This window comes from Heteronotia binoei, chromosome 4, assembly GCF_032191835.1.
Source record: "Heteronotia binoei isolate CCM8104 ecotype False Entrance Well chromosome 4, APGP_CSIRO_Hbin_v1, whole genome shotgun sequence".
Classification (NCBI taxonomy): Eukaryota; Metazoa; Chordata; class Lepidosauria; order Squamata; family Gekkonidae; genus Heteronotia; species Heteronotia binoei.
Window position 1 is genome coordinate 58938997 of NC_083226.1, and position 20514 is coordinate 58959510.

Here is a 20514-nt window from a genome sequence, read left to right on the forward strand (position 1 = left end):
GGTTCTTAAAGCTTTTCTAACCAGCCTGCATTCTTCATGCTCCTGTGTGTCCTGTGAACATAGCCCCCTCTGGTGGCAGACTCAAGCAAGATTAAAATCAGTGAATGGTTTATTTGGGCAAGGATGATCTGAGGTGCCAATGACGTGATGTGTACATGGATGCAGCCCCAGGTTTTCCAAACTAATAATCTTGCCTGAGCAGCTGTACTTTCCATCCCACTGATACTATTGCATGTGCATGCTGTGAAACCCCTTATATCAAGACGAAGAAAATCAATTCCTATCTTGATAAGATTAGAACTCCTTTCTGCAGATGATTGCTAAACTCATTTCTACAAGCTGCTCTGCAGCAGTGGGGCTTTGAAATAGATGGGAAGGTTGACATGTTACTTTAGAAGAGATCTGCCCAGCATTTGTCATTCCGGTGGGCTGAACCAGCATGCATTACTGATTAGTAAGGAAATATTAAGTGTTTCTTTTCCCGTGACGCTCAAAATCTTTCTTCATCCATGAATGAAAATAACTGTGGCTGTAAATGGAAAGGGATATATTTTGCACTAATTAGGAGAGGAAAGTGGTGATGAAGAAAGCCTTTCTGTAGTTCATGAAAACAAATAAAGCCTTTCAGGCAATAAATATATATTCTGACCTTCTGTAGGAAAGTAACAATGCAATCCTAAAGAAAATACTCCAATCTAACACCATTTAAATGAATGGTCTTAGATTGGAGTAACTCTCTTTAGGATTACACTGTTAGTATCATAAACTTTGGACAATCTTTAGTTGACAGCTCTGTCTCTGGAGCAGTCCTCTAAATTAATGAGATATGGACTGTGTGTTCAGTGTTATTTGGCTGTGTATGAACCTGCAGCATCAGGAATTCTATACAGGTGATCTAACAAAGATAAAATCCACACAGGGGAGGGATAATGACATCCAACAGGCCTTGTGACTGAGAGAAGAGCTATAACTACTGATGGGACTGTTGCAGTCTACCCTAGTGCTGCTGAATTCTACACCGAGCACTAATAAAAGTGTTAATTTTGTTTAAATGATATATACTTTCTAAATGAGATATACTTTAGAAACCATCAGCCCATTCTGCACTAGACCTTTAATCCTGGCTCAGTCCTGTCTCCAAACTGATTTTCTACACTAAAATCATAGAATCATAAACTCATAGAGTTGGTTTCTATTATTCCATGATTCAAGTGTAGAATGTCAGTTTGGGGACAGAGCTGAACCAGGATTAAATGTCTAGTATGGGAATTCTATCTTAATCCTTAAAATCAGCCCCATCTTGACTAGTGTTCTGAAGAACAGTCTCTCAGAGGCATTCTATTTTGCACTGTTCTACCATTTTAAAGTTTTTGTTTTGACAAAGAAACCTCTCCAATTTGCATTGATGACACTGTCTGTATGAGGACAGGTTTTAACAGCAATTTCCAAGTTAGCATACACTGCTGTGAGGGAAATGGAGACTGGGAGCGCTGTCAGCCATTACTTTGTTCTCTAATTCCCACAGTAGTTCACAGCCACTTTAGATGAATAGAAGGGGGCTAGCAAGCACTCCCTGTCCTTGGCTATCTAACGCCTTCCTTCAGTTCAGGGCAGTGCTTTGGCTTCCTTAGCCTCTTAATTCCTTTGCATTTTTATCAACAGCTCCTAAGCAGCATCCACATCCTGTTTCACATGAACAGCCATATATCATGAGATAAACCATGGATTGCTGAACAAACACTTTCCAGTCTGTCAGGTGTACATACAAATAAGTTGGTAAACCATTTTTTCTGCCTCCACAGAGAACCTGCATGATATGACTGTTGGCAAAACGCCATGCTTTCTGCAGCCTACTTGCTGTTGGTCTGCCATAATAAATCAACGTAGAAGGGATGGAAAGAGGGGCAAAGAAGCTCAGAGCAGGCTCAGAGATTCCCTTCCTTCTTAGCCATTTCACTGCATTCCCTAAACTTTTAAAACTCCAAAAACAAACAAAACTTTTATTGCCCTCACCCTCCACTATCTCTCTTCAGCTTTACCACATTCACTAACTTGGTTTTCTCTCAGAAATAAAAGCTTGGGGAGGGGAACACCTGAACATGGCCCTCTCTCTCCCTTTCTCACACAGACACACCCACACACCCGAGCTATAGAAAGGGATTTAAAGGGGAGCTCTCTATAGGAAGGAAGGTACAGCAGTAGGTGGGTTGTGAACTGCTTTTGACTGTAACAAGATTTTTGTTAAACAATTTCAACAGTGTACATTGACAAACTGGATAAAGGATCAACCAAGATATTTCATCACGTGTTTTAAACTTCCCTTTGAGAAGGTTGGAGCTGCCTCAGTTGTGCTTAGTGAGCCATTACTGGAGAACTGGAGCACAAAGAGAAGCTCAGAGGCAGACATGAAGGGGTATATGTACTAAAAAACCCCCTTTGCCCATGTTTCCCTTCTCTTACTTGTGAGTAACTGTAACTTCTTCAAAAAGTATCTATGTATTGAGGCAATCTCTACCATCGTCTTCTAACAGTAAGCATCAATAACAAAGAACCTCCCTTGAGTCCATTAGCTCCTGCCTTCCTGCAGTTGCTCTGTAAGTGACGGGCTGCTCCCCATACGCCTTCTGTTAGAAAATGGCAGTGTCCTTTATCAAAATATTACAAAACTGAGGATTTTTACATAACGACTACCCTATCACAAGAGATAATGAACTTGCCTTTGGGAGACTCCTTTAAATATCTCCACATTAATTTTGTGTAAAAAGGTTTCTGAAACTCACAAATGAATTTTTAGAATGAAGGGAAATAAGCAGCAGAATTCCCTAAGGATTTGTGTTGAGTTCACTGATGTCATAACTTATTCACAAATGGTTTGGAGTCAGTGGTAAACAGTGAGAATGAAGGTGGAAATAAAATGCTAAGCCAAGGCCTGTGACTTGATTCAGCACAGCAGTGTCGTGTTTTTATCTACTGAATCCAGCTTGCTTCAATATGGATTATACAATTTTCACTAATATTCTGAAAATCACTTTGAAGACCAATATCCCAGTGTTCTTCTTAACTTCACATTCTGTTATTTTTAATTCAGTATTCATTGTCACCCTCCTATGGACAGCTCAGATAATCATGTTCCTTGCTCTTTAATCAACATACATGATTTCATTCTTTTAAGCCATTTTCTGACATGACAAAACAGCTTGCAGGTTCCCTATGTTTAATTCAAACCTACACCAGCTAGAATGTATATTATGACAGATTTAAGAATTACTCTCTTCAGCTTTCTGTCCTATATTTAGCATTCATGGTGATGTGATCCAGACTAAAAAGTGATCTTGGCATGGCCTGTGAAAATGCCATTATCTTCCCTTCTCTGTAGGAAGCTAGAGAAATACCTGTGAAGCTAGTGATGTAATGAAGTTGCCTTCCCCTTCTCATCTCCTTTTAATTCTCGCTCAGCTGAATGCCTCCCTGCCCCAAAAAACCTCCTTTCCACTTTCCAGTTTTGAACACCTATAAGGCATGCCAAATCCAAATTCCAGAGACAGATATTTTCAAAGTGGCAAAAAACATACAAATTATATGAATAGTGACTACCCAGTTCTCTTGATGGTAATTTCAGATAAATTCAGAATACATCTCTAAGAAAAAAATTTACCCAGAAACAGATCAGCACACAAAGTGAGAAAGAGTGGGAGTGAGCCAGTCCAGGGAAGGAGGAGGACCAGAGTGACAGAACCCCCTCTCCTCATTTGAAGGCCCATGGGGAACTCTACCCATCCCTGACCAAAACAGTGAAGACAGGAGGAGCCTCACAGAATAATTAAAACAATACGCACATCACACAATTAAAACTTTCAAGAAAAAGAGTGGGGCAGAATCACTGGAAGTATCTCAGAAGTTGCTTAAAAATATCTAGCTTATGAGAACTGAATACATACTGCTATATGTATCAAAAACCACTTTGGATGGCAAAAACTGACTTTCAAAATACCTTATTAAGCACCTGATATGTCAGGTAAGTGCCTGCTGGAACTGAGATGGAGCCTTGCTCTCTAGTCCACTGGTTTGCTCTTAATGGACCCCAAGGATCTAAACCAACTTTTGACTCTCATATCAACTTTACCTCTTTCAGAAGCAGAGTTATCTGAGCTAGAAAGCACTACCTGTGTGAAGCTCAAAGATTCAAGACCTTGCTTCATTCCTTTGTTGGCCTCAAAGCAATGAAAGAACCTTCCCTGTTTCCTGCTGGTGGTACACATGTAAAATATTGAGTTCTACATGTGTTTTTAAACTGCCCGTGATGAAAGAAGTGTAAAACAGTGGTAATTCTATGAGATTTTTGTTTTATGCTACCAAAATAAAAACAATGCATTTTGTTGCTGCAGCACAGATGCGACACTGCTCAGTTTAAACAACTTATCTGTTCTTGAGTAAAACTTTTTGAGCAATAGCTGGCATATTTGTGCTGAAACCTGGGACAACTGAGCAAGCCAGGCCCTGGTGGAATGCAGCTAGCAGGTTGGTGGGGCAGCCCAAAGAGGTGAAGCAGGCTAGGCTCAGAGGTGGGGGGGCAGGGTCAAAAAAGGCCAGTGGGCCATGTTTGGCTTGATATGTGTAATGTAGGGTAAGGGTGGATTGTAGCCTCAGCATCTCTAGCAGAAGAGGGGGTGCCTTTGGTCACATGTGAGCCAGATTGGGTTGGTCAGGGAATGGGAAGGTTCCAAGGGTGGGGGCAATTTAGGGCCAGGCCTTAAAAGCAGTAATCAGATGCTCCTGGAAGTGGCTGATGGAGGAGGAACATTTGGACACCTTGCAACATAGCAGATGATTGTAACCATGCCATCAGGCCACAAATAATATACTGTTGATGGAAGCAAGCCAGTGTGAGAGTGAGTTTGTTGTCGGCATGGAAGGATGACCCCAACCCAGCCTCATAACATCAATAATTTTAGTCATAAAAAAGGGACTGCATGATGTTTTAAAGGAAAACAAAAAACCTCATACATATTCTCACACAGATGTTTTCTTGCCAATTCAAATTGACAGCAATTTTTTAAAATGTGCAAATGACATCAAGAGAGAAAAGCACAGGCAGAATCAGTAAATCATGTATATGTTAAAAAGTGCAAGATACAGAAATGTCTATAGATACATATATAGAAGATCAGTATTCTAATACCTTAGACACAGGAGCTTTTTGTCCTGAATTAAAATATGATAAACCATTTCCCACATATTGGAAAGGGCTTACTTTAGCATCTATAGGAGTAAGAACTGTGCTCCTCCTCCCAGCCCCCAGTACTTCAGTGGGGAAAACTGCTCTGTACTGTCTGTCAGTTTTGACTAAGTGAACCAATCACACCAATATGGTACTCTCAGCAGAAGATGATTGCAAAGAGGCCAGGCCAGAGCAGTATATCACGAAGATATGCGGAAAGCAGCTTCGCCTGTGCAGGGATTGTAAGGCTAATTTGTTTAGTTCTCATAGTATACTGGTATGCCATGGTACATAGTCTGGGAATTAATATTGTGTATTTCATAAAAAGTTTTAAAGACATAGCCCCTTACATGTTCAGTACTGGTAACCTGTGAAGGATGGCAGGATGGGATGGAGCTGGGCTTTTTATTTTTAAATAGCAACTCAAATTGTCATGTTATTATATTGCCATTTTTTGTTCAGAAGCACAATCACAAAAATGCAACCAATTCTGTTACAAAGAAAGCCAAAGATAGTAATTTGGATGTTTTGTGAAATTTAGGTGCACAAGGAAAAGCAGCAGTTTTTAGAAAATTTCTGTGATGTACTTTTGCTGTCACATTTCTAAATGGCCCTCTTTCTTTTTTCATGGCTGGTGATGAATTTAAAGTGCTGAGTGATGGGGGCTTAATCATCACCATTCTTATCTTACTGAAGGCTCTATTGGTTCCACTACAGAAAGGATGTTATTATATTTGTGTCAGCATAATTCTGTTAAGGGCTCCACACATCAGGGTTTTTTTAAAAGGAGAAAACCCTTATACTTTAGTTCATGTTTGTGCTCTCTTCTTGGGGGAGGTAACATCCATTTTGAAAATGGTAGTTGACAAAAAAAAATTAATGTGTCACTGTGTGAGAGCCAGTTTGGAGTAATGGTTAAGAGCAGTGGGCTCTAATCTGGAGAATCCAGTTTGATTTCCCACTCTTCCATATGAAGCCAGCTGGGTGATCTTGGGTCAGTCAAAGCCCCACCTTCCCCACAGGATGTCTGTTGTGAGGAGAGGAAGGGAAAGTGACTGTAAGCTGCTAAGAGACTCCTTCGGGTAATGAAGATGCTGTTGTCATTGGTGTCATTGGTGTCATTATCGATGGCATCACAGCACCCTCACTTTTTAAAGAAAAAAGGCATATCTCTGAGAGAAGGAACTAACTTGTTTTTTAAATGAAAGGTGGGAATTCAGAGAACCTGTTTAAAATATAATTCCAACACTACAGCAATATATTGATATTTTAGGTAGGGTTGCCAGTTCCTTCTTCACATTTACTAGGATTGAAATAGTACCAGACCAATGTAGATTAAATACAATTACTATACAGGATTATTACTTTTTCATTTAGATTATTTCAAGTATTAATACTAGGGGAGGGGCGGGAACAGCAATTCTTTTGAAGACAACATTGCAGGTAGCTATGTTGTTCCATTTTTTAAAACCCTCCAAAATTACTTTTATTTACCTTTTATTGGGAACATAACTGAATGGATATTGTTTATAAAAGCCCAGTAAGGTAAATGTGTACAGTGATCACTGATCACAAAGCCAAGCCTAGAAACACAAGCATAAGAAAATAACTGGAATCTTAAAAACAAACACAAATGAATCTGTCCCTCTGATTTTAGAAGTAATAAACTATGAATGTGGAATAACTGCATGTTAATATGAACTTTAAAGTATATAATATGAACTTTAAAGTATATAATAGCAACAAACTAAATGGTTTCCATAGTTACTTATTATATTATTATTATCTGTAATTATTGCAACACAAAGTTTTGGTGAAAACACTGTGATTTTTCTTTCTCCTTGCAAGCACTTCTAAGTGTGTACAAACAAAATACTGGCATGTCTTGCATAAATGTAACTGTGAACTCAACTGAAACTGCAGTGGCTTGACCACATAATGCAAAAACCGAAAGCTTTTGCTGTCTTTGTTAGCTAGCCAAAAAGGGGAAACAGATAAGTGAAATAGTTTCTTCAGCAGGCAGCAACATTGTCTTCACACAAAATTTGATAAATAAGTCCTCCCAGTGGCACTAACACCTGATAGGCACATTGCACAGATTAGGCAGGAGGACGGTGGTGGAAATCCTCTTGGTTACTGATGCTATAGGTATATTATCTAATGAAACACAACAAGATTTCTCTAAGGAATCTGAAAGTTCTTTGGTGTTTCCTTCAAACAATTATATGTTGCTTCTCTACAATCTGAGAAGCACTGAGGCATATCCAGGCCTGATTACATTTCTTCTTTGCTCCAAATCAAGCTATCCCACATGGGTGGTAAGCAGAGCTCAAGCTTTGATGCAAGTGCAAACAGATTTCTCATAAGAACATAGTTTTGTGTATGAAATATCTGGACGTTCCCAAATCAAGGCAATCATTAATGATGCTGTTCATAATACCCTAAACTAAGGAGGAGCTGTTCAAAGGGACATAGCAGGGATTTAGCTGCATGGCTTCGCTTATCACCAGAGGGAGGTGAAAAGCTAAATCCTTTACGTACTGCTTTAAAATATTCCACTTTGAGTATTATACTTCCAAAACGACATTAGTCAATTTTATAAGGAAAGACTTAGCAGGGAACACAGCATAATCTCTGCTAATAATGTTTGAAGAACAGCTTTACATCCTGAAAAAAAACCCTGTAAGACAACAACCAAGATCAGCAGGCACATCTATAGGTGAGAGAAGAAGCACCGCTATGGTCAAATGCCTCCCAGCACATCTTGTTCTCCACATACACCTTTTCCTGATATAACAAGCTTGCAGTATTCTGGTCCTGGCTCAGTGCCATCACCTTGGCCAAATCTCACTCTTCTTCCCTTGAACTTGCTCTAGCCAGTGCAGAGCTTAATTTTCCCCACACACAACATGTTCTCAAATAGTAGAATTTCTAGTGCAAATTCTGTCTACAGTTAGCAAAGAAAAATGAGTGACCAATTATTCTTTATTCCTCAGTACTATCTATCTGCCAAATTAGGATACGAGGACCAAAGGAACAACTTCCACTCATTCTTGTCATCCATCTTACTGCATCCAGCATCTCATTATCTTTACAATTCTTATGCACAATACCAATCAGTATCATTCTATGCTGTCATTTCCACCCTGTGAACAAACCCTGCACTTCTGGTAATGCATTTGGCATTGGAATCACAATTGAGAGCCTGATTCCACTTCAGCACAGCATTCCTATTCCTTACAGCTGTACTTATGATAAGACATAGGTCATGTAGCCTCCTGTACTGAACCAGCTCTAGACTTTCTGGCACTCTAGGCAAGGCTAACTTCTGGCCCCCTGCCCCCCGTACTGATAACATCACCATCACATGGGGGGCACCCAATTCGGGGCTCCCAGAAAGCCGCTGCCCTAAGCAATCGCCTAGTTTGCCTAATGGTAGGGCCAACCCTGCTCCTATACAAAAATGGGTACAAACGCTAACAAAAATTCTTATTTCCCCAAAATATATCTGTTTAAAGCAGCAGACAAGGTTCCATGAGAATGAAACATATGGGCAGGTATGAAACAAGACTGGACTGTTCCGGGATATGTTGCCCTGAGTTCAGAGGTGTCCGCAGATAGTCCTCCTGCGGCACCTTTGAATCAGGCAGCTGGAGGGGTGCCACAGATGTGGCACCCCCACAGGAAGACCCTGGAGGGGTTTTTCTTCTGCATGGGACTTTTGCGGGAAGTTAGGGGTACAGCAGCAGCTGCTCCTGTTCTTCTTGCATGTCCCAAGGCTCCGCCCCCATGATAGCTGACTCAGCAGAAAAAGGTGAACACCCGACTGCTTTCTTTCGCTTTTTTCAGTAAGTTTTTGATGTATCGCCTCTCTACTCCAAGCATGGCAATTCTACTCTGCAAGTAAGTGAGCTTTCAATACCACTGGCTAATGGGTCGTTTTACATAACAACGAGCGGGCACCTCAAAGGAAGGGATAGAGGTCGACTATATGCCTACTTTCCCTGCGAATGAGGCCTTGAAAAGTCAGAGCAATTTTAAGTATTGGTAATAACTTGAATTGGACTGAATACAAATATTTAAATCAACCCAGATTATAATTGGATGTATGTTAAAGAGATTATTATTTGGCTGCAATAAGGTCTGAACATAAAAGAGATATATTTTAGAGAGATTTGTCCCTATCGTCCGACTATAACTGAAATGATAACATTTGAAATCTCAGCTGGAGCTGATTTGGAATGATGATCTAACAGGATCTTTAAGCTACTTTTCAACTTGTATTAAGAGACTGAGTTTGCTGACAGAGAAAAATGGCACCGCCAAGCGAAATGCCTTATAAAAAAGATATATTATGGAATATTACTTCTCTGAAACAGGATCTTGGTTCATTAATGCAGTTGATTAGAAAGCAAATGGGAGCTTTTATGTTGAAAGCTAGCGAATTTTCAAATCTACATGAGCTGAATGCTAAAGAGATTTTGGCGATGTCTGCAGAATCAGAATGGGAAAGTGATCGTTCGAAAACAAACAAAAGAAAACCAAAATGGATCCTTATGGCGCAGTTACAAAACAAGACCGGAAATCAAGATTGAGTGAAATCCTGCTGAGAGGAACAAATGGCGCAGAATTCTCCTCATTACCAAGATGGGTGGCCGCATTGAGAAGAAAGAAGGTGCATCCCAACCAACAAATTAAGATGTGAAAATCTTTCAGGAAGAAGAACTCTTGAACTTTTCCCCTCTCTGTAGATAGTTGGAAATGGAACTCTCTATAAGAACTGACATGCGATTTTAAAAGGCAAAGTCTGATGTCTGGGTTATATCAAGTTGGTTTTATTTGGAGTAATATCGATATAAAAGCAAAAGGGATCAAAAAGTTTTTAAATTTTAAGAAGATAACGTAATCAAATTGTAACTTGGAGAGCAGTTGGATATGGAACTTATAGTAAGAACTCATATATGATTTTAAAAGGCTAGGTGGGATTTTTGGGCTATATACTTAGGTAGATAGATAATATAATTATTTTTCAATTTGGTTTGCATCTAATAGATAAAGATATAAGTTTTTTATGCCTACTGTAATGATGATATTGTTGAACCAATAAGTGAATTTGTATTTTTTTAATATGGCTAAATTAAGCAGTTTAAATTAAGATTTAAAAATTTTCCTGGGAAGAAGGATTCCTGAGTTCTGGTTTTCCTTGTGGGTAAATAAATATGGAATTATTAATAAGAACTGACATGTGTCCTTAAAAGGCCAAGGGAGATCCTAAGGATGGAAGGGTGTTGTTAAAATATTAGATAAATATACAGTTAATTTGGATCAATGGTAAAGAGGGCAGACAACACATTTATTCTTATATGGCAGATTTATTTTTAGTATGTTTGGAGAAATTGCTCATACTAATATAAGAGTTGGATTAATTGTTAAAAAGGCAGATAGTACAATTAATTTGTAATCTGGCAGATTTGTTTTTAATATGCTGCTCTGGAGAAATTGCTTATACTGAGATAGACAAATTATTATGCTGTATTTTTGTAACTTGTTAAGGCTAAAGATATGATTTTTATGTGTTTATTTTAAGGGGAGGGACAGTGGCTCAGTGGTAGAGCATCTGCTTGGGAAGCAGAAGGTCCCAGGTTCAATCCCTGGCATCTCCAAAAAAAGGGTCCAGGCAAGTAGGCATGAAAAACCTCAGCTTGAGACCCTGGAGAGCCGCTGCCAGTCTGAGAAGACAATACTGACTTTGATGGACCAAAGGTCTGATTCAGTATAAGGCAGCTTCATGTGTTCATATGTTCATAATAAGGATGTTGTCAAGTTAACAAATTAGTCTGTGCTCTTAGCATGGTTAAGCTAAATCAGCCAATCTTGTATCGAGATGGCTTTGAATTGTTTATACCTACTTGTATTGAAGAATTGTTTAGACTTAAATTGCTAGTAATAGTTTAGTAAAAAAAAAATTATAATGAAAGACAAGGATGGTAAAATATATGGAGAACTTCATACTTGCAGGTAGAACAAACTGGGTATTTTATTTGGAGGTAGAATTATAATTGATATATTTGTATTTTTCTTTGTTTTTGTTTTTCTCACTCTGTATATGCCCTTTCCCCCTTTTATGTATCTTTGCTCCTGCTTCTTCTTTTTGTAGTTAAAATCAATAAAAATTATAAAAATCAAACAAGACTGGACTGCAAGATTGACCTCTGACAGTCTCCTAACATATGTGGAGGAACTGATAGGCAAGCCAAACAAAGAAACTATAACAAATATCTGAGAGAGTATGGTATGTACAAATCCACCCCAATACTTAGTATAAACTGTCAGATGATTTTTAAAAAGCATTAAAAGGTCTTTTGCGCAAGATTCAAGATGGTGACTCAAACATATATATCATAAATTACAGAAGTTCTGTCACAACAAAATAATTCAACAAGATATGATATTGACATTGTCCTGAGTGTGTAACATTGGAAAAAAAATTCTTGAATGTGTAATTGTCCCAAATTATATATTTTGTGCCTGCTCCGGAGTTCAAAAGCGTGTTATTGGGCTGGTATATAATGTAGTGATATGGGGCCCACCCTTTCACCCTCTTTATATTTTCAAATATCTGAAAGAGAACTATGAATCTATTTTTGTTTCCCTGGGGACAAGGGATAGTAAAAGAAAAGCCTGCTGCTGTATCTTGACAATGTTTGACTGATGTAATGGAGCCTGAAGAATTTTGGCAGAAGACCCAAGACCCAGCACTCCGAGGATAAGAGTAGTGAAAAGGGATCAGCTTCCAAATAAGAATGCATGCAAGTTGCATCACATGCAAAACTAGTCAGATTGATATCCAGAATTTAAAAAGGGATGCAGAGTATCAGGTATATTGTCCCACATAAGAACATGAACTGGTAAAATTCACTTTCCTTGCAAAAAGGTGGCTTAAGTGAGACAGACGTATGCACTAAAATGCATGTTGAGAAATACTGCAATACCACCATCCTTCCCCTTTGGTTTATTCTCACTGGACAACAGAATCATATGAACACATCAGAAACAAGTTGTCATATTAGATTCATGAGGGCCATTCTTACTGCTACATATTTGAACACAGAATTTTTTTCAATTCACCTAGGAATTTTGTTTTATTATCTCTCAGAGACAGATTACAATACATAGAATTCCCACTCTAATATCTTTTATTAAAAACATATTTCTTATTTAATTAAAAGACTTTGGAAGATTAGTTTTGAATCATTTGGTGAAATGGTGGATACTAATTAGAACAAACAAGGTTGGGAACCCCCTGAGAAAGCAATAATTCATTGCAGCAAGAAATAACAAACATGAATCGAATATTAAGTTAATTATCCGTGTTGAAAGGTCAAAAGAAATAGTTCAATTTTTACTTATTTAAATTTCCACAAAAATTAAAATCAGTTTTTAAAAATAAATACTTACCACAATGTCTTCAGGGAAGGTGTCCCGGCTGAAGGAACCATCATCAAACATGACTTCATAGAAAACCTGAGACGTAACTCCTATTACTCTGCAGCTGTAGTATCGGGTGTTCCTGTGTTTTGCTATGACAGTTTGCCCAGCTGAAACTGCTTTCTCTAGCACTTTTATCTTCTTAAAAACAAAGATGAAAAAACACAGTTTCAATAGTAACAACACTACATTGTTTACTCCATGAGTTCCAGCATACCTTAAAGAAGTGCATCTTGCTATATATGAGTCCCCCCTCCACTTAAGACTGAAAGCTTTGTTCAGGATTAAAAGTGTCAAATCCCTGCAGTTCAGTTTCATTCTAGATTCAATTCCTCTCTACTCTTGAGGGAGCCAACTTTTGTCAAAATTCACACAATCTTCAGTGGAAGAGAGCCCCCAGCAACAATCCTTTTCCCTGTCCTGCTGCCCATTGTTAGTCCCAAAGTGTCTGCAGTTAACCTGGGAGCAACTGCCACCATAGAAGCACACTTGTGCAATGTCATAATTCAATGGATTTGCCAAATGCACGTCCATGACCACAACTGTGTTTGCAGAGATTCTGACACGTATAGACCTTTCTGAAAATGCAATTCTGGACTCCGGGAATCTGTAAATTGTGGAATCACTTCCTTTAGCCTACAGCTGCACTTCTGGCAGAGATTCTGCCTTACAAAATATTTTTTTTCAAGTGCTATGGAATAGTATTTGTGCAGTCTCTCAGTTTAACAGAGACCAGGCAAATGCATTTCCACAGCTTTCTTAATATTAATATTCCCCAAACCTCAGAGAAATCATGGAAGCATATCTGCCAGGGTCAATAAATTGTAAGATCAAACAAATGTATTCCCACAGCTCTTAGGAAAAAATGTTTCTCCTCAGTGTAGTTTTCAGACTGGGGAAAATAGGTAAAAGCCCCCACAAAAACTGAAATTAATTGACTGTTTATCAGAAGTCCTTTGGAATAGGATTTGATATAATTGGGCTTGCCAATCCTCAGGACCCAGCGGGGTTCTCTTGCTTTACCAGGTTCCGGTGGGGGGAAGCCCTGCCCACACAGCCACCATGTGCCTTTCCACCTCTGGAGGCTTCAGACTCTACTTGGAAAGGCTTTCTCTTGGGATAGTGTGTCTGTGACTTTAAGGCTGAATGGGGGAAGGGGGAGGATGCAGAATGATATGGCTGCTCCCAGTGGCTGTGAAAGCAGCCCAGACCCTCTGTTGGTTGCATAATCTTTTCAGAGGTCATTTGCATAGGAAAGGTGAAATTTGGTTGCTTTGTGTCACTTTGATGAAGTTGGAAGTTCAGCAACTCATAAGTAGAGATGCCAATCCCCTGCTTCAGAGTCGTCAGAAATGGTGGGGAGGGAAATGTCTGCTGGCCACTTCATTATTCCCTATGGAGATCAATTCTCATAGGGTATAATGGAGAATTGATCTGGGGGTATCTGGGACTCTGGAGGGGCAGGGTTTTTTTAGGTAGAGGCATCTGATGACTCTCCTCAAAATGCTCTCCCGGTTTCAAAAAGATTGGACCAGGGGATCCAATTCTATGAGCCCCGAAAGAAGGTGCTCCTATCCTTCATCATTTTTAATGTAGGGAAGGCATTTAAAAGGTGTGCGGTTCCTTTAAATGTGATGGTCAGAATTCCCTTTGGAGTTCAGTTGTGCTTGTCACAACTTTGCTTATAGCTGTACCCCCAAAGTCTCCTCGCTTCACCCCCGAAGTCCCCAGATATTTCTTGAATTGGATTTGGCAACCCTAGATTTAATGGGCAGTCCATGTTAGGGTTGCCAAGTCCAACTCTGGTGACTTTGGGGGTGGAGCCAGGAAACTTTCCAATTCCCTAAAAATAAATAAAAATACAGCAGTGCACTTCCCCTGAATATAGTCTTAATTTCCTCCTCCTCTTTTTTGCATTCAAATGGTTCCACAGCAGCTGTACTTCCACTAAAATGAAAGTGAATTCACACATACACACTCACAAAGCAGCCAAAATAAACTATTTGCATGCTCACACTTTTGTGATTTCCCTGGGGCAATGGTACAGATAGTTTTACTCACCAGAGTTGCTGAATGTAACAATCTGCTGTATTTCAACCAATTTATGGCAAGGGAGGTCTAGGGGGTGGAGTTTTTCTCTATCCCATACTCAGGTTCTAGTTAACTCTACTATCTCTTTTATTATGCAAACAGCTTCTGAAAGGAATGCAAAACCAACAGAGGGATTGGGCTACAGTGTTCCTTCTAAGCTAAGTTAGTGTGAGCTAGTTCACAGTTTTTTATCCCATGGCTCAAACATTTTTGTCTTAGCTCAGGAAACTAAAGACACATTGGCTGTTTGGCAGGGCTTCCTCCCACCAGCCAGCTGGCTGGCGGCAGACAGGAGCTTGTAAAACTGAGGGATCCCCCATCCAGACCTGGGGACTGGCGAGCCTACTGTAGTGGTGGATTCTTATTCAATTGAGAAATACAATATAATAGGATTTCAGAAGTTATCCCAAATCAGAATGCTACTTAGAAAAAAGGTCAACTGGGACTCTTGGGTAGATGGCTTTTCTTCTGTAATTCTATATGGTGCCATGCTGTACATGAGGAGATACCCCATGAACACTACTGGTCCACTCATGGGTAGCTGGTTGAGGGGTCAGTTCCCTGTTTGCAACAGATGAGCAGGGACTGAATGGAGCTGGCATGTGTTTAAGCATCTTTACAAATAATCAAATGTCACAAGGTTCTAGAAGTTCCCACTTTCCATGCATCTTGAAAAGCCTGACATTAACAGCATTTTCTTGTACATTCTTCTATAATCACCTTTTGACCGAACATGAGTATCAATTTTTCACCTCGAGATTACCACCCGCATTCATTACAAAAAATGGATGAGAAAATGTTTATTATTTATGTTCAGTGCAATCCTGTGAATTTACTCAAAAGTTCACTTTATTCAATAGGGCTTACTCCCAGGTAAGCATGCACAGAATTTTAGGAATAGAAATATAACTATTTCATATCCTCAGATAAACAATGGAAGTTTTCCAACAATGGCAGAGGCTTTCTTCGTGTTATCCAAAAGGAAGGAAAAACCTCACTCTTGTCTTACTTAGGTCAGAATAAAAAAAGGAACTCTATAAAAAACATGCTCTCCCTTCTTACATTCCCCCTTCTTATGTTATGTCCCATAACATAAAACATGACATTTCTCATTCCCCTAATAAAAGCAAAGACCATTTTTGAAGCAGTACCTCTCATTGGTTGCAACTCTTTTCATTATGTGCTATGTGTATGTTGTAAAAATTTATTGGGACTATGGCTGTAACCGGGTTATCAAATGTAGAGACAGCAGGAGATGTTAAACTGATCACATGATTTAGGAAGAACATTTTGAATTCAGAATCTACTTAGCTGAAAAATGTGTGACATATATAAACTGATTACTTGTTCCCTGCCCTTTGTTACCTAATTATTGTAACCTTTGAAGACAGAAAACCATTCAGTGTCTTTATCGGGCTAAAGCAGAAGCGCCACGAAAATGAATATAGTGAAATAAAATGAAACATTAAAGTGAGATGTTTGGATTAAGCCACTTTTTATGGCTTAAAATTGCCATATGTGGGATTTGATACTAAAAATACAGATCATACTCTACCCATGAAGTATTGTGGTGAGTTTGTTGTTGGTTATGGATTCTTAATTGCACTCAAAGGGGCAGTGTGGATGTTAATATTAGCTGGGGTTCAGAAGCAATCACAGTACTGAATGCTATATCCACTCACGACCTGAGTTCGATCCTAGCGGAAGCTGGTTCAGGTAGCCGGCTCAGATTGACTCAGCCTTCCATCCTTCCGAGGTCGGTAAAATGAGTACCCAGCTTGCTGGGGGGAAAGTGTAGATGACTGCGGAAGGCAATAGCAAACCACCCCGTAAAAAGTCTGCCGTGAAAATGTTGTGAAAGCAACGTCACCCCAGAGTCAAAAACGACTGGTGCTTGCACAGGGGGCTACCTTTACCTTTACCATTTGGAAGGAGACAGTCTTTCAGACATAATCCTATTTTGTTTCTCAAACATAATACAATCTTAGAAGACATAACACTGACAACAGAGGACTGGTACCTAATTCTCTTCACTGTTTACTTGGATAGATACAAATAATTTGCTGAAGGAATGGCCAGACAGTGGCCCACATCTGGTCCTTTTCCCTTTTCATGCGATTTGAAGCAAGATGCTTCTTCCTTATTAGGCAGTAATCTCTCCTTCCTTTACTAGAAGAACAAAACCTTACTCTTCAATTTCCTCCCCCTCCTCACCAGTTTCCCTGGTTTTGGCTACTCTTCTCTACAATTAGGAAGAGGGAAAACAATTTTCTACAGAAAATGAGGACAGTTTTAAAACCTTTAGGACAATAACCACATTGTACCCTCTAGCAAGAGAAAAAAATGGTATTCCTTTGGTAAGCAGGAAGTAGCACTGACAGCTCTTTCTTTGCTAGAAGACAAGTAAGGGCTGGAAGGAGGAACTTCAATTACAGGCACCTGCAACCATTTCTCAGAACTACTTCCTGCTATTAGCGTTTTGAATTTCCTATACTTGTGGTGCCTAATGAAGGGCCAAATTAGATGTGACAGTGTCCTTGTGGCTGTCATAAAGACAACACTACTATTTTAACACACTGCAAGGGCCCAATCTTGATCACGCCTACATTGTGGCTCTCTAGTCCCAAACCCCACCCTACACAAGCTCCACCCCCTACATCTCAATGAATTTTCCACACTGGAGTTGGCAATCCTAGGTGAAATCATGAAAAGCTAAAGTGCAACTTGAACTACATTTGAGCTACGGCTCTCCTCAGGCTATGTATTTGGAGCTAAGGCTCAGATCTGGATCAAAAAAAATAAAAAAAAAACTGGAAAGGGAGTGCTTCAGACTATGGGCAGATTGTCATTACCCTTATGCTAAGTAAACAGAGGCAATCCCTACATAGAGGAAGAATCCAAATTGCAAGACTTCTTTTTCAAATCAGCACTTTCCCCATAACTTATTCACTGGATATACTGTAACTTTACCATTAATTTCAGTTCAACCCAGACCAAGTAGTCTAAGCATTTTCTCATAACCTGGCCAAGGACTAATTTTGTACCTAAATTATTAATAGACAGTAGACCCCATGACTTATCTTCATTCTGGTAATTCTTGTTTCTAATTGAAATAATGTAAATAAATCTAATCACAATAAATATTATAATTAAATTATGTAGAACCTTACCACACTTTGATTGATTTTGTGTCTGAAACATGTGATGTAGACAACATAAGGCCAGTCATTTGGTTCCATCAGCACTCCTGCAGCATGAGCACAGGTAACATGGAAAGATGCTGGACACCGTCCATAAGAACACTGGATGCAGGCACCAGATATTTTCTTAACTCTTTGTCGGCAGAAGATACATTTCTGTAGGTGCAAGAGAGAAATCTAATGAACCTGACTATGAATAGCTGACAAATAAGTTGTTTTGCTTTACTTCCTTTTTGCAAACTTCACACATCTCTGCTCTTAGTCCACATGTATCTCTCAAATGCAATCTAGAGAAGGTTAAGGTTCTGTAAACTGTAACATTGGCTATACCGGTGGAACTGCATGCACTATTAATAATAATACAATAAGAATATGTTCTGCTCAAACAAGTGAAATTTAAATAAGGTTTTAAAAAGGTAAAGATGTGCAAGCACCAGTCGTTTCCGACTCTAGGGTGACGTTGCATCACAATGTTTTCACAACAGACTTTTGATTGGGTGGTTTGCTATTGCCTTCCCTGTTTGTTTGTTTATTAATTTAAATAAACAACAGCTTAATCGTCTCTGGACTAAGCCCAAGAAAGAGAATTCTACACAGTATTCTGTGGGCACTGCTTTCATATGAGTTTTGCATTATTTTATATAAGAAAAAAAATGCAGATTTATACCCCGCCCTTCTCTCTGAATCAGAGTCTCAGAGCGGCTTACAATCTCCTTTGTCTTCTTCCCCCCACAACCAGGTCAGGTGCTAGGGATGCCTGCGCCCCTAGGTCGAACTGTGGTCCTTTGCACCCCCCCCCCAAGTTTATTTATCGTGTGTGAAGCATGCACACTTGTGATGTTACATGACATCACTTTCAACTCCCTCCCTGACTTTGCCACGGCCTCCCAAGCCTCAGGAGACCCTGGCAAAGTCTGGAAGAGCAGCGGGTTCCACCGCCACACCAGTGCAGGAGGGCCACGAGTGCCATTTGCAGAGAGGGCTACTCAAGAGGAGCCCTCCCTGCAAACACCCCCCTTCAACCTTCCCGAGTTTCGGGCAGGGGAAAGAGCCAGTGTGGGGACTCCTCTTCACTCTCAGACTGCCTTTCCTGCAGGGGAAGCAGCCCGAGAGTGAAGCCCATCCACCTCTTTCCTCCGCCTGAGTTGAATGGGGGAAAGAGCCAGTGCAGGGGCTCATCCTTGCTCTCGGGCTGCCTTTCCTGCAGAGGAGGCAGCACAGGAATGGGGCTGAGATGCCTCTTTCCTCCGCCCGAATCGGGCAGGGGAAAGAGCCGGCGCAGGAACTCCTCTTTGCTCTCAGGCTGCCTTTCCTGCAAGGGAGCCTGAGAGCGAAGCTGAGCCGCCGCTTTCCTCTGTCCAAATCTCAGGAGGGGAAAGACCTGGTGCAGGGGCTCATCCTCACTCCCAGGCTGTCTAGAAGCAAGGTTGAATTGCCTCTTTCCTCCGCCCGAGTTTCAGGCAGCGGAAAGAGACAGAGCTGCACCGGCTGGCATGCGGGGAGGCAGCGCCATGCGGCGCCCTCGGAAGTTGCCTACATGGCCTACTCCCACAAACCGGGCCTGCCCACAACAGACACCCTGTGAGGTGGGTGGGGCTGAGAGGGCTCTCACAGCAGCTGCCCTTTCAAGGATAACCTCTGCAAGAGCTATGGCTGACCCAAGGCCATTCCAGCAGCTGCAAGTGGAGGAATGGAGAATCAAACCTGGTTCTCCCAGGTAAAAGTCCACACACTTAACCACTATACCAAACCAAGAGCCAGCATGATATCACAGTTGGACAAGGATCTAGGTTTGAATCCACACTCTGCCCTTGGGTTAGCCACTCTTTTTCTCTTGGCCTAACCTACCACACAGCATTGTCACCATACCTATACGCCCTTTTTAAACATGAGCTTGTGTAGGGAAAGCCAGGCTGCATCACAGGGTAATGGATCAGAGTTGTCCACTGAGATGGTGACAAACAGTATGGAGTGTCTGCCAAAATCTCGAGGTGGCAGGAGGAAGGTTGCAGGCCTAATTTGCCTGGGAAATTATAGATGTTTGTAAACAAATGCTAGAAGTGTTCTAAGTAAAATTGGTGAGTTGGAAAACATAGACATTGTGGGAATTTCAGAAACTTGGTGGAATGAGGAGAATCAGTGGAACACGGTGATTCCTGGATATAAGTTATATCGGAAGGATAGGGAGGGAAAGGTTGGAGGTGATGTGGCTCTGTATGTCAGAGAGGGTATACAGTCCAGTGAGACTGAGGTCAAAGAATTACATTCCCTTCTAGAAATGCTTTGGGTCTAAATAGAGGACCCAAAAGGAAATTTAACTATGGGAGTTTGTTATCGCCCACCAAATCAAAAGATAGAGGATGATTATAATATGATGGAAGGATTAAAGATAGCAGCTAAATGTAAAAACTGTGTCTTAATAGGCGATTTTAACTACCCACAGATTGATTGGGTCAATATGTGTTCAGGTCAAGAGAAAGAGATTGAGTTTCTAGATGCTCTCAATGACTGTGCTAT

General features: G+C 40.3%; 1 protein-coding gene across 2 annotated transcripts in view; it reads right to left on the reverse strand.

The window, feature by feature from the left end:
• KDM4C (lysine demethylase 4C) overlaps window positions 1-20514 on the reverse strand; it is a 390817-nt gene that overhangs the window by 15802 nt on the left and 354501 nt on the right. The window contains exons 19-20 of one of the 2 annotated variants that reach the window (XM_060237364.1): window positions 17968-18153; window positions 12677-12844 (exon numbers count right to left, since the gene is read on the reverse strand). In XM_060237364.1, the coding sequence (XP_060093347.1) occupies window positions 12677-12844; window positions 17968-18153 (354 nt within the window). Of the gene's footprint in view, window positions 1-12676; window positions 12848-17967; window positions 18154-20514 lie in introns of both variants that reach the window. The other variant, XM_060237363.1, reaches the window with a different exon arrangement.